Source organism: Hypanus sabinus, chromosome 15 (assembly GCF_030144855.1).
Source record: "Hypanus sabinus isolate sHypSab1 chromosome 15, sHypSab1.hap1, whole genome shotgun sequence".
Taxonomy (NCBI): Eukaryota; Metazoa; Chordata; class Chondrichthyes; order Myliobatiformes; family Dasyatidae; genus Hypanus; species Hypanus sabinus.
Window position 1 is genome coordinate 77,627,484 of NC_082720.1, and position 13,076 is coordinate 77,640,559.

Below are 13,076 nucleotides of genomic sequence, written 5' to 3' on the forward strand. Positions count from 1 at the left end.
CTCCAGCTGACTCCCTACAAACCAAACTCTCATTGTCATTTTTAACAACAATAATAAAATCTTACAGTTTGGATTTTATGAATGACCAAATGTCAAAAACTATTTTTGCCTTAATTTTTTTCAGGTTACATTCTGCAGATCATTACCTTCAGGAAGCAAAGAAACTTAAGCACAATGCAGATGCACTGGTGAGTATGCCTTAATAATTTTTGCCTCTTTTAATTCATGAGAACATCTCAAACAAATTGAGCTGCCTCGGTTGATGATAAGTAATGTTGCAGCTTAATGACTGTTATTCCATAGTGGTTAGATTTGCTTCCTATCAAATTTAATGCAAAGTATGGCAATATGGTGATTAAGATTTTGGCCACCTTTGAATTTTTTTTGAAATGTGTAGGATTTAAAGGAAATGTGTAATGGATACAACATGTTTAGCAGATGGCTTATGTTGGATCCACTTTATCTGATGCATGATAAGTTATATTAACAACATACTTTAAAAGGTAATTTCCTTTTAATATTTTTGATGTTGTGCAGCATGTTCTTTGACTTTGAAAGGGTTATGTTGTTGACTTGGATACTGCATGAAGACGCCCTAAGTCACAAAAGGCTGCTTTCTTGTTCCTTTTGTGTGTGTGGTTAAAAGTACTGCCACAATGCCATTAGCAAGAGTTGCATGATTTTGTTTCAAATGTCTATGAAAGAATAGTAATATAATTCCAGATGAAGACTGTATGCGACTTGGGGGTAGAGGGCTGTACTTTTAGGAGCTTGAAGCCTGCAGCTTATGATCTTCTAAATGATAAAAATTTTGAAAAATTGACTGCAGTTATCGTTAGCATTCTTTCAATTAGAGCTGTCAGTAAGGAAATTAATTTATAAAATTTATTTAGTGAATAGCAAATTATATGAAGGGTGATTGATAAGGTAGAAGGAGTCAATTATAGAAAACCTAGCACATTTATTTTTCAACATAGTCCCCTCCTACATTTACACACTTAGTCCAGTGGTCGTGAAGCATACGGATCCCTTCTTTGTAGAAGTCGGTGTCTTGGACCTCCAGAAGTGGTCCACAGCAGGGGTGATTGATAAGTTCAATAAGTACTTAAGCTGCTGGTATAAACTACTCTCATAATTTATAAAGCATTTTCACATGTGAACTGTAGATCCAGCTCTTGGCACTGCTTATATATAATCAACTTCACTTGCCCATGGGAATGTTTTTCTTACTACATGTAACCCTCAGGTTTGGCTAGCTGCGTTAATTTAGGGGGAGACAGCTTGAGAAATCTTGTTTGGATGGATGCTGCATGTTATGTTCCCCTGTTGCAAATCAGTACCACAAAATAACAAACAGTACACAAAATGCAATTAAACGATTGAGCTTTATAATTCTTAATTTGACAATAGGGTTAATAAAGAAAGCAAAAAGAAAAAGGTCCCATTTTAATGAGACAGTCTAATGCACATGTTGGAGCTCACTGTTTTCCCATTTGTTCGTTCTCCTTTGTGCCTCCCCTCATTGGCAGGCACACATTCCAAAGCTGCCATTGTCTCTGGTCATAACCCAAACATTGCTACTACAGAGAAACCATTACATTAGCAGTGAACCCTTTCCCAGGGTGTTAATATGCATAATTCTTGACATGCAGACAAAATTTAATATAAAATATATTTGCTCTTCAATTTACTGCATTGCTTCCTGATGTTAGTACATAGAACATTAGAACAGACAGGCCCTTCACTCATGATATTGTACTGAGTTTTAATGTATTCCAATCTAACCCTTCTCTCTCACACAGCCCTCCATTTTTTCTTTCATCCATGTGCCTATCCAAGAATCACTTGTATGTTCCTAATGTATGTGCCACTACATTCGGCCCTCTTTATCTGTGGGGACTGGTTCCAGGATCCCCCACAGATACCAAAAAACACGGATGCTCAAGTCCCTTATTTAAACTGGCGTAGTATTTGCATATAACCTACGCACATCCTCCCGTATACTTTAAATCATCTCTAGATTACTTATAATGTTAGTTTCAATATAATTATGGAGAAGGATAGGACTGGACCAGGGTTGAGATTTTTGATTGGAAAAAGGCTAACTTTGAGGCGATGTGAAAGGATTTAGAAGGAGTGAATTGGGACAATTTGTTTTATGGGAAGGATGTAATAGAGAAATGGCGGTCATTTAAAGGTGAAATTTTGAGGGTGCAGAATCTTTGTGTTCCTGTTAGGTTGAAAGGAAAGGTTAAAAGTTTGAGAGAGCCATGGTTTTCAAGGGATATTGGAAACTTGGTTAGAAAGATATCTACAATAAATATAGGCAGCATGGAGTAAATGAGGTGTTCAAGGAACATAAAGAATGTAAGAAGAATCTTAAGAAAGAAATTAGAAAAGCTAAAAGAAGATACAAGGTTGCTTTTGCAAGTAAGGTGAAAATAAATCCAAAGGGTTTATACAGTTATATTAATAGTACATTTATACAGTTATATTAATAGTAAAAGCATAATGAGGGATAAAATTGGTCCCTTAGATAATCAGAGTGGACAGCTATGTGTGGAGCCAAAAGAGGTGGAGGAGATTTTGAACAGTTTCTTCGATATTCACTAAGGAGAAGGGTATTGAATTGTGTAAGGTAAGGGAAGCAAGTAGGGAAGTTATGGATTAAAGAGGAGGAAGTACTGGCACTTTTAAGGAATATAAAAGTGGATAAATCTCCAGATTCTGACAGGATATTCCCTAGGACCTTGAGGGAGGTTAGTGTAGAAATAGCAGGGGCTCTGACAGAAATATTTCAAATGTCATTAGAAACGGGGATGGTGCCGGAGGATTGGCGTATTGCTCATGTGATTCCATTGTTTAAAAAGGGTTCTAAGAGTAGACCTAGCAATTATAGGCCTGTCAGTTTGACGTCAGTGGTGGGTAAATTAATGGAAAGTATTCTTAGAGATGGTACATATAATTATCTGGATAGACAGGGTCTGATTAGGAACAGTCAACATGGATTTGTGCGTAGAAGGTCATGTTTGACAAATCTTACTGAATTTTTTGAAGAGGTTATGAGGAAAGTTGACGAGGGTAAAGCAGTGGATGTTGTCTACATGGACTTCAGTAAGACCTTTGACAAGGTTCCACACGGAAGGTTCAATAGTTAGGTATTAATATTGAAGTAGTAAAATGGATTCAACAGTGGCTGGATGGGAGATGCCAGACAGTAGTGGTGGATAACTGTTTGTCAGGTTGGAGGCTGGTGACTAGTGGTGTGCCTCAGAGATCTGTACTGGGTCCAATGTTGTTTGTCATATACATTAATGATCTGGATGATGGGGTGGTAAATTGGATTAGTAAGTATGCAGATGATACTAAGGTAGATAATGAATAATGGATTCGTTGTGGATAATGAAGTAGGTTTTCAAAGTTTGCAGAGAGGCTCAGGCCAGTTAGAAGAGTGGGCTGAGCAGTGGCAGATGGAGTTTAATGCTGATAAGTATGAGGTGCTACATTTTGGTAGGAATAATCCAAATAGGACATACATGGTAAATGGTAGGGCATTGAAGAATGCAGTAGAACAGAGTGATCTAGGAATAATGGTACATAGTTCCCTGAAGGTAGAATCTCATGTGGATAGGGTGGTGAAGAAAGCTTTTGGTATGTTGGCCTTTATAAATCAGAGCATTGAGTATAGGAGTTGGGATGTAATGTTAAAATTGTACAAAGCATTGGTAAGGCCAAATTTGGAGTATTGTGTACAGTTCTGGTCACCGAATTATCGGAAAGATGTCAACAAAATAGAGAGAGCACAGAGAAGATTTACTAGAATGTTACCTCGGTTTCAAAGGTTGAACAAGTTAGGTCTTTATTCTTTGGAGCGTAGAAGGTTGAGGGGGGACTTGATAGAGGTATTTAAAATTATGAGGAGGATAGATGAGTTGACGTGGATAGGCTTTTTTCCATTGAGAGCAGGGGAGATTCAAACAAGAGGACATGAGTTGAGACTTAGGGGGCAAAAGTTTAAGGGTAACATGAGGGGGAATTTCTTTACTCAGAGTGGTAGCTGTGTGGAATGAGCTTCCAGCAGAAGTGGTAGAGGCAGGTTCAATATTGTCATTTAAAGCAAAGTTGGATAGGTATATGGACAGGAAAGGAATGGAGGGTTATGGACTGAGTGCAGGTCAGTGGGATTAGGTGAGAGTAAGCATTCGGCATGGACTAGAAGGGCCGAGATGGCCTGTTTCTGTGCTGTAATTGTTATATGGTTATGATACCTAATACAATGTAAATGCTATGTAAATAGTTGTTATAGTGTATTGTTTAGGGAATAATGACGAAAAAAAAAGTCTGTACATGTTCAGTACAGACGCAACCATTATAGCTCTTCTGGGAATGCTGATGCCACCTCAGCATCAGCCGATCCAGATTCTCCTGTAATCTTTAAATTCTTGAGGCTGTAGCTAGCCAGCTGTAGCCTTAATAGCCTTAAACTCCTTCCTCTCGCTCACAACACAAGTAGTGAGCGAACGAAACGCAATGCAAACAATGCTTAAACAACGAGTGCTGGAGAGAGAACTTCCAGGTTTTCTCGATCCATGGTTGGCTGAATCCGCGCATGCGGAACCCGCAGATAAGGAGGGCGGACTGTACCTACACCCAGGCAGTATATTCCATGCACTTATCACTCCTTGCATGTTGGGGGAAAAAACCTACCTTTGACATCCCTGCTATACTTTCCCCCATTCACCTTAAAATTATGCCTTGTATTAGCCATTGCTGCTGAGTGGCAAAAAGTCTCTGGCTGTCCACTTGATCTATACTACTTAACTTATTTGCCTCTATCAAATCACCTCTCATCCTCTTTTGCTTCAAAGAGGAAGTCTGAGCTCACCCTACTTTTCCTCTTAAGACATGCTTTCAACTCCAAGCAGTGTGCTAGTAAATCTCCGCACTCTCTCTAAAGCTTTTTGCTCATCAGGTGAACAGAACTGAATATGATACTCCCAAGTGTGGTCCACCCCGAGGTGTTTAGAACTGCAAAATACTTTGCAGCTTACTAACACACCATACACCTTTACAATCCTATCAACACACAGCAACTTTAAGGTGTATATGGACATGGACCCTAAGATCTTCCCCCCCCCGTTCCTCCACACTGCTAAGAATCCTGCCATTAACCGTATACCCTCTTTCAAGTTCAACCTTTCAAAGTATATCATTTCACTCTTCTCTATCTCCCACTTCTCAGTCTGGCTCTTCTCCTATCACTGTCCCATTAAAGCCTATGACAGCCTTCTACATTGTCACAACACCAGTAGTCATGTTATGTCACGCTTAGTATCCCACCCTTTAACTTCCTCAGCTAAGTCACTTATAAAAATCACAAAGATCAGGGGTCCCAGAACAAATACCTACAGATTACCACTAGTGGACAAGCCAATTTCAAATTGAATCAGCTATTTTCCCTTGGATCCCATGTCTTCTGACTTTCTGAATAAGTCTACCATAGAGAACCTTGTCAAATGTCTGTCTTAAATCCATGTACACCACATACACCTTCATCAATCTCTTCCCTGGTTTTCTCCCTTTTGACCACAGGGACTTACCTATCTCAATATTTTTCACCTAGCCTTGACATGTCCCGGCACATTAGCCTATGCTATTCTATGCTGACCTCTCATTCATCAAAGTCCCTCTCAGTGGTGAATACTAAAGCAAAGTATTCATTGAAGACCTTGTCTACCACCTCCAGCTTCAAGTATGTCTTATCACAATCTCTGAAAATATCCACTTCCATGTTGAACAGATGTAGATTATGCTTCCAGCATTGCTTCTGACAGAATATTCTTTTCATACTATATATTATCGCAGTTCTATTTTCTTTACTTATTCTTCTAAAGGAAACTGTTTCCCATTATTTTGAGCATTTCTTTCATCATGACTGTTTTAATGCATCAGGTCCAGATTTTTTTCTCGTGTCTCTTCAATTAAGATCTCCTCTTTTAATCGAGTGTTCTGTTCCTTTTACTTAAGTTTCCTTCCTGAAGTAAGGTGCACTATTTTATGTAGGTTTTTGTAACTTATTAGTGTGAACCTGTTGGGCTGATGGCCCTGTTTCTGAGTTATATAACTTTACTTATGAAATAAACATTTACACTTGTCAGACTCCTGACTTTTTTACTTTTGGTTTATTGCTTTAATCTATTTAAGAACTCCTTTCTGTTTTGCAGTCTGACAGGTTTGAAAAAGCAGTATATTATCTTGATGCTGTGGTATCTTTCATTGAATGTGGCAACGCTTTGGAACGAAATTCTCAGAAAGCCAAATCTCCTTTCCCAATGTATGCTGAGACAGTAGAGCTTATCAAGTAAGTAAACACTCAACAGGGTAGCACACAGTTAACACAAAGATAAGTAAATTCTAAGTGACTTTTAATAAAACATATCATTTCAAGATATATTTTTATTTTCTAGATACACTATGAAGTTAAAGAATCATATGGCGCCTGATGCTACAGCAGCTGACAAGAAGTTGGCAGTCTTGTGGTAGGTTTAATCTTGCATGATCATCTTCATTGCTAGCAGGCATATTTATCATGTCATAATCTAGATCTCTAAATGTGCAAACGTCAAAAATATTGTGTGGTTTGATATAAAATTCACATCTAGCCATTTTCAGTTTTAGTATGTTTCCTGTGCACAAGTAACGATTGGATTAGCTTGGGTCTTTTGCCCTTTAAAACTTAAATGCTTATGCAGATACTGGCTACTACCAAAACATTATGATAACAAGCCAAAGGGGTTGTGTGGATTATTTACACTTGTGGAGAAAAAGAAGAATGATGAAAAAATCTGCAGATGCTGAAAATCAAAGTTATACACACAAAATGCTGGGGGAGCTCAGCAGGCCAGGCAGCATCTGTGGAAAAGAGTAAACAGTCAATTTTTCAGGTCAAAACCCTTCATCAGGACTGGAAAGAAAGAGCTGAAAAGTCGGAGTAACAAGCTGGGGGGAAGGGAGGAAGAAGTACAAGGTAGTAGTTGATATGTGAAATCAGAAAGGGGGAGGAGTGAAGTAAAGAGCTGGGAAGTCGATTGGTGGAAGAGGTAAAGGCTGGAGAAGGGGAAATCTGATGGGAGAGGACAGAAGGGAGGGAGGGAAGAAAAGCACCAGAGGAAGGTAGCTCAGGAGATAAGGTGAGAGAAGGGAATGTGAAATGGGAATACTGAAGGGGGTGGGGCAGTTACCAGATGTTTGAGAAATCAACGTTCATGCTGTTAAGTCGGAGTGTACCCAAATGGACTATAAGATGTTGCTCCTCCAATGTGTGTGTGGTATCATCACAGCAGTTAGAGGAGGCCATGGACTGACATATGTGGTGGAGTTAAAATGGGTGACCACTGGGAGATCCTGCTTTTTCTGGCAGATGGAGTGTAGTTGCTTGACAAAGTCTCCCAATCTACGTCGGATCTCATCCATATACAGCAGGCCACACCAGGAGTGCCAGATACAGTAGATGACCCCAACAGACTCATAGGTGAAGTGTCTCCTGGATGGACTGTTTGGGGCCCTGAATGGTAGTGAGGGAACTGATGTAGGGGCAGCTGTGCACTTGTTCTTCTTGCAAGGATAAGTACGAGGAGGGAAATCTGTGAGGAGAGACCAACAAGTAAAGTTACAAAGAATTATGTGTTGGACACAGAGGATGGTAGGTAAGGACAAGAGGAACCCCATCCCTAGTGGTGGCAGGTGGATGGGGTAAGGGCAGGCATGCATGAAATGAAAGAGATACAGGTGAGAGCATTGTTGATGGTGGAGGAAGGAAAACCCCCTTCTTTGAAGGACGGCATTTCATTTGTTCTGGAACGAAAAGACCAGTCCTGAGAGCAGATGCATGGAGGCGAGGAATTCAGAGAAGGGGGTGGTGTTTTTACAAGAGACAGGGTGGGAAGAGATACAGTCCAGGTAAATGTGAGATTCAGTGGATTTATTAAAGATATCAGTGGATAAACTGTCTCCAGAAATAGATGAAAAATGTGAGCGAGGTGTCAGAAATGGACCAGCTAAATTTGAGGGCAGGGTGGAAGTCGGAGGCATCATTGATGAAGTCGATGAGCTTGGCATAGGTGCAGGAAGCAGAACCAATTCAGTTGTCAATGTAGTGTAGGAGAAGTTTAATTGTATTGAAACTACATGCTTATTTGGAAAGGCTAAAGTATGTGGGGCTCTTTAGACAGAGCTAGTGTCCTGATGGAGGCCAGAATATGATTTCTGTTAATAATCTACCAGCAAGAATGTGGAACATGTTGTCACAATGAGGTTGAGGTGAATAGCATAGATACATGTAAGAGGAAGTTCAGCATATGATTGATAATCCACAATTTAGGAAGTTTAAGATCAATCCATTTCTTGAATATTTACTCCAATTTTGGCTAATCAAACTGAAAACAGTGTATGCAAAAGTTCTTTCCATTAACAGTGAAATTAAATTTTTTTGACTGTTTTCTAGTCTCAGATGCCAGTCCCTTTTATACATGAGGTTGTTCAAACTGAAGAAAGATAGTGCACTAAAATATTCCAAAACATTGACTGAACACCTTAAGGTAAGTAATAGTGTATTTTTAAGAAGAGACCTTGATTTCACAGATTTTATTTTAGACATTCCCTTGTGATATTACATTATTTTATTTTCTAGAATTCGTATAACAGTGCACAAGCCCAGTCACCTGGCGTAGGAAGGTAATTTAATTTAGTACTTGCATTTTGATAATGTGAAAGTTTTATTTTTACTTGAGTTCACTTGATACTGTCTTGGAGTCATTTCAAGTATTTAAAATGATAAGTTTCCAATGACACAGTTAATGCAAAAAGATACTGAAAATCAAAAGATAATCATATACTTCTGAGAACTTTTGTATTCATCCAAATTGAAATGTCGGTTTACGGAAAGGGAAAAGTTTCAAGAGTGACCCTATCCTCAATAACAGGACTCAGCTTAAAAATGCTAAAGGCAAGTCTAATGCAGTTGCAACCAAGCAGTGTCTTGACTTTCCATTGAAATCTTTACATTCACAGAAACCAATCTTTACTTACCACCCTTTGTGCTGCTGGCATTTAGGGCAGCAATGAAGATCCTTCTTCTCTGGTTGAGTTCAGGACTTTCTTCCATCATGTCAGTAGCCCGCTTTCAGTTTTCACTTCTGTCAGTTGTGCGAGTCCCTAGAGGAAACTCAGGAATGACAGCATACTCAGATATAGAATTATTCTTCATTTCTGTTTCTGTTCCAATTTTGTTGTACTATTCGGGGTTATTAGCTCTGAGCTGAACCACCCCACCCGGAGGACCTGTGGACCACTCTTAGTCGTGCCTGTAATGGCATGGTCATAAAGCCGATGCCAGCCAACGTACAGTAGCTGTCCAGGTCACCATGACACGCAAGCCACCAAACCACAAACAGATTGTGGTGCTCTTGGAGGAAACCAATCTTTAGTCAGTTTTATTCACAGCACAAAGGTGCTGAATATAGTGCATAGAAAAGGCTATGGGAACAAACGGAATCCTGGCCATGCTACTCAGGACTTACACTCCACAAGTACCTGCACCATTACCATTAAAACTTTTCTTCATAATCAGAAGTGGGTATGATCAACATATAGTCATCAGTAAACTTTGTTCAATTCCATTTACAACTGAATAAATACAGCAGGGCACACCTGCATGAGTTATTTAAACAGCAGATGAGATTTACAGGGGTACGAAGACAAAGTATTGCAGATGCTATAAATTTAATTACAAAACAGAAAATATAAAATTCTCAGCAAGATGTGAAGCAGAGAAGCAGTTAATGGTTCTTCAAAACTTTGATATTTGGGTAAGATGCGGAGGTGGGAGGGAAAACAAGGAAAGTTGGTTTGTGATGGGGCTGGAGGAATTAGATGACAAAGGAATAATAGAGCAAAGTGTTAAGGGACAAATAAGGGAATAAACTTATCAGTCTGGAGGAAGTACATACATTTGCAGAATAGTTATCTAACAAGAAGGAGGAGGGGTGAATACTGGAAATTCAAATTGCTGAAGATAATTAAACTAATTGAGTCCAGAAGATTATGTTTCCAGTTTGAAGATGAAGTTGTATTCACCAGTTCTTCACCAGAACAATGTAGGAAGCAGAGGATGCAGTGGTCTAAGGAAAGGTGAAAATAGGTCAAGTAACCAGTTCAGGAAGCTGAGGTTCATATTTGTGAACTGAACAAACGATGCACTTAGGGAGGAAGAATATAACACTGATTGCATATATTAGTAAAGGGGTAAAAGTGAACAGAATTCAAAGTAAAGCATATAAAAATGCTAACTGGGTTCTATTTCTAAACATATAAAGCAAATACAAAGGTTCTGTAATGCCTGCATTGAATCCTGTTAAGATCATAATGCAGGAACTATTCTCCATGCTATAGAAGGGCCTTAGAAGATCTCTGAGGAGTATCCCGTCCAAACAAAAATAGCAAAGAACTAAAGCTAGAGTCTTTAACATGGAATGTACTGCTGGAGATGATGGTAGTAGCTAATACGAAAAGGGTAAGGATGTTTTCAGGAGTGAACACTGGAAATGGATCAGAACCTTAATGCTAGAAGATGCTGCCACTTAATTGGTTCTGTCCAATGAAAATGGACCAACTAAAAATGTCTATAGATGTATTCTTAGATTTTTTTTTAAACTAGAGCTGTTTAATTCAAAATAATTTGTGCAAGCCAAGAGGAGCAGAAAGGAGAGAAAAACAAATCTAGTGTAAATATCATACCTTGAAGCATTTGCATATGAAAGTATGTTGTATTTTAGTATTTAAAAAAATAGTGTAGTATTTAAAAATGTATATAAAGCTTTTAAATATATATGTACATATATTTTTTCTCCTTATCATTACTCAGCAAAGCTGCAGGCACACCATCCCCAGTGTCTCCCAAGCTTTCTCCGGGTAATACAGGAACCTATTCCTCAGGAAGTAATACTTCCTCCAGCAGTTCTTCTGCCTCAGTCACAATTCCACAGAGGATCCACCAGATGGCAGCCAGTTATGTTCAAGTTACATCCAATTTCCTCTATGCCACTGAAGTGTGGGATCAAGCTGACCAGCTGGGGAAAGAAAACAAAGGTAGCTTAGAAAACTTCTCATTTTCTAGCATGTTAACAATGCATTAGATCAATATTAGCTATGTTTTTATCTATAAACAATCCTGAAATATTACCCAGTTATTTTAAGTTCAAAGTAAAATTCTTATCAAAGTACATATGACACCATATATAATGTTGAGATTCTTTTTCTTGTGTGCATTCACAGTGAATATAAGAAACGCAATAGAATCAATGAAAAAGTATACCCAACGGAATGAACAAGCAACCAATGTGGAAAAAACAGCAGCCTGTGTAAATACAAAAAGAAAGTGAAAATAATAAATAAGCAATAAATTGAGAGCATGAGTTGAAGAGTCCTTGAAAGTGAAGGGTTAAATTTATGCAAAGTAAAATGGAATGATTCTTTGAGATTCAACATGAATGATTAGCAGGAGCAATTAATCCTTAATAAAATTCTTCTTTGTCCATTTGTGGCATCAATGATTCCAGTACATACCGATAGTCATTTTCATTGTACATGTATTACAATGACTCAAAAATAGCAAAGCATTTCAAGGCACTTCACAGGAGCATTGTCTCAGAAAATATGACACTGAACCACTAAGGTATTCAAATAAGAGCAAGGCATTCATCAGAAGTAGATTGTAATATTATCCTAAAGAGAGAAATAAACACAAGTTTGGGGAGTTGATTCCAAGGACCAAAGACATGTTAGCTGAAGGCATGAGTACCAGTTATCGTTTAAACTTAACAAATAAGGCACAAGGGAACAGAATTAGAAGAGTGCAGCTTCTCAAAAAGGCTGTGAGGATAGTGGAGATTAGAACTTGTGAAATTAATTTTGAAGGATTTGTAAACGGGGATAAGAATTTTAACATAGTGATGTTGCTGATCAGGAGTCACCAGGTAAGTGGGATTGTTGAGGAAGGCAGCAGTGTTTTGCCTATGCTGTAGCTTATAAAAGTGAAGATTAAAATACCATCCAGAAGAGCATTGCACGGACAAGCTGGATAAGGATTTCAAGAAGTGAGCTAAGCAAGTTGGAAGCAGGTTAGACTACTTAAATCAATTAGTTTGGAAGTTAGGTTTGCAATCACCCTGAAGGAATCACCTGAGCAGACTAGTGAGTAGTTTGTGTGGTAATCCACTCCCTCTCTTGCTTATGCAGGGCCTTTTTGTGTTCCCAGTTCATGACATTGAGAATTTTAGTGCGATCCAGTAAGTGCATCTTCATTTCCAGCAGCCATAGACCAAAGATTGCCAGAAATCATTGGGAGGTTACATTTCTTCAAGGATTCTTTTAAGTACGTCTTTGATTTGGTTTGCCTTTGTCTGCCTGGTAATCCCTTCACAGAATGCAGACCAATGTGTCTTTTTCAGAGACTTGTGCTGGCATCCAAATAAATTGGGCTGCCTCAGTAGGAACTCAGTGCCAACCATCTCCTGCCCATGGTGTTCAGTGATGTTAACATCAAAGCAAATAAACTCACAAGTTATGTGTTGTGAGTTCTTTGGACCAGCACTGGGCACTGGAGTGTGTCAGGCCTCAGCGCTCTGTCGCACCTGAACATCATTGATCTGTTTTAACTAGAACTTGTTAAGTGAGCGGTTCAGTTGTAAAGTTTTCTTTGTATTTTTCAAGCTGCTTACTTTTTGAATGCGGGTTCATCGTGCATCCTATTTTTATTTTTTGATTTTGATAGGCACAGGTTCCCATGATATGTGCACTATTTAAGTTCGTCACAACTAGCATTCATCACTGAGTCATGAATTTGGGTTCTGAGTTAACTGACAGTCTGTGGACTCTAGCCCTCTTGAGTCAGTATGCTCTGTTATTTATTATGCCTCTTGTTATGTTCTTTGAATAAATACTCGTCTTTAGTTTCTGCCTTTGAGTTACAAATTTACTCCGTGCCTGAGTTTGTTTGCCTGAAGATCTCATCCCAGCAG

The 13,076-nt window shown here is 38.8% G+C and overlaps 1 protein-coding gene across 6 annotated transcripts in view; it reads left to right on the forward strand.

The window, feature by feature from the left end:
- aff4 (AF4/FMR2 family, member 4) overlaps window positions 1–13,076 on the forward strand; it is a 116,077-nt gene that overhangs the window by 95,126 nt on the left and 7,875 nt on the right. For all 6 annotated transcript variants that reach the window (XM_059990540.1, XM_059990544.1, XM_059990545.1 and 3 more), the window contains 6 exons: window positions 125–188; window positions 6,225–6,361; window positions 6,468–6,539; window positions 8,504–8,597; window positions 8,690–8,733; window positions 10,922–11,145. In XM_059990540.1, the coding sequence (XP_059846523.1) occupies window positions 125–188; window positions 6,225–6,361; window positions 6,468–6,539; window positions 8,504–8,597; window positions 8,690–8,733; window positions 10,922–11,145 (635 nt within the window). The remainder of the gene's footprint in view (window positions 1–124; window positions 189–6,224; window positions 6,362–6,467; window positions 6,540–8,503; window positions 8,598–8,689; window positions 8,734–10,921; window positions 11,146–13,076) is intronic.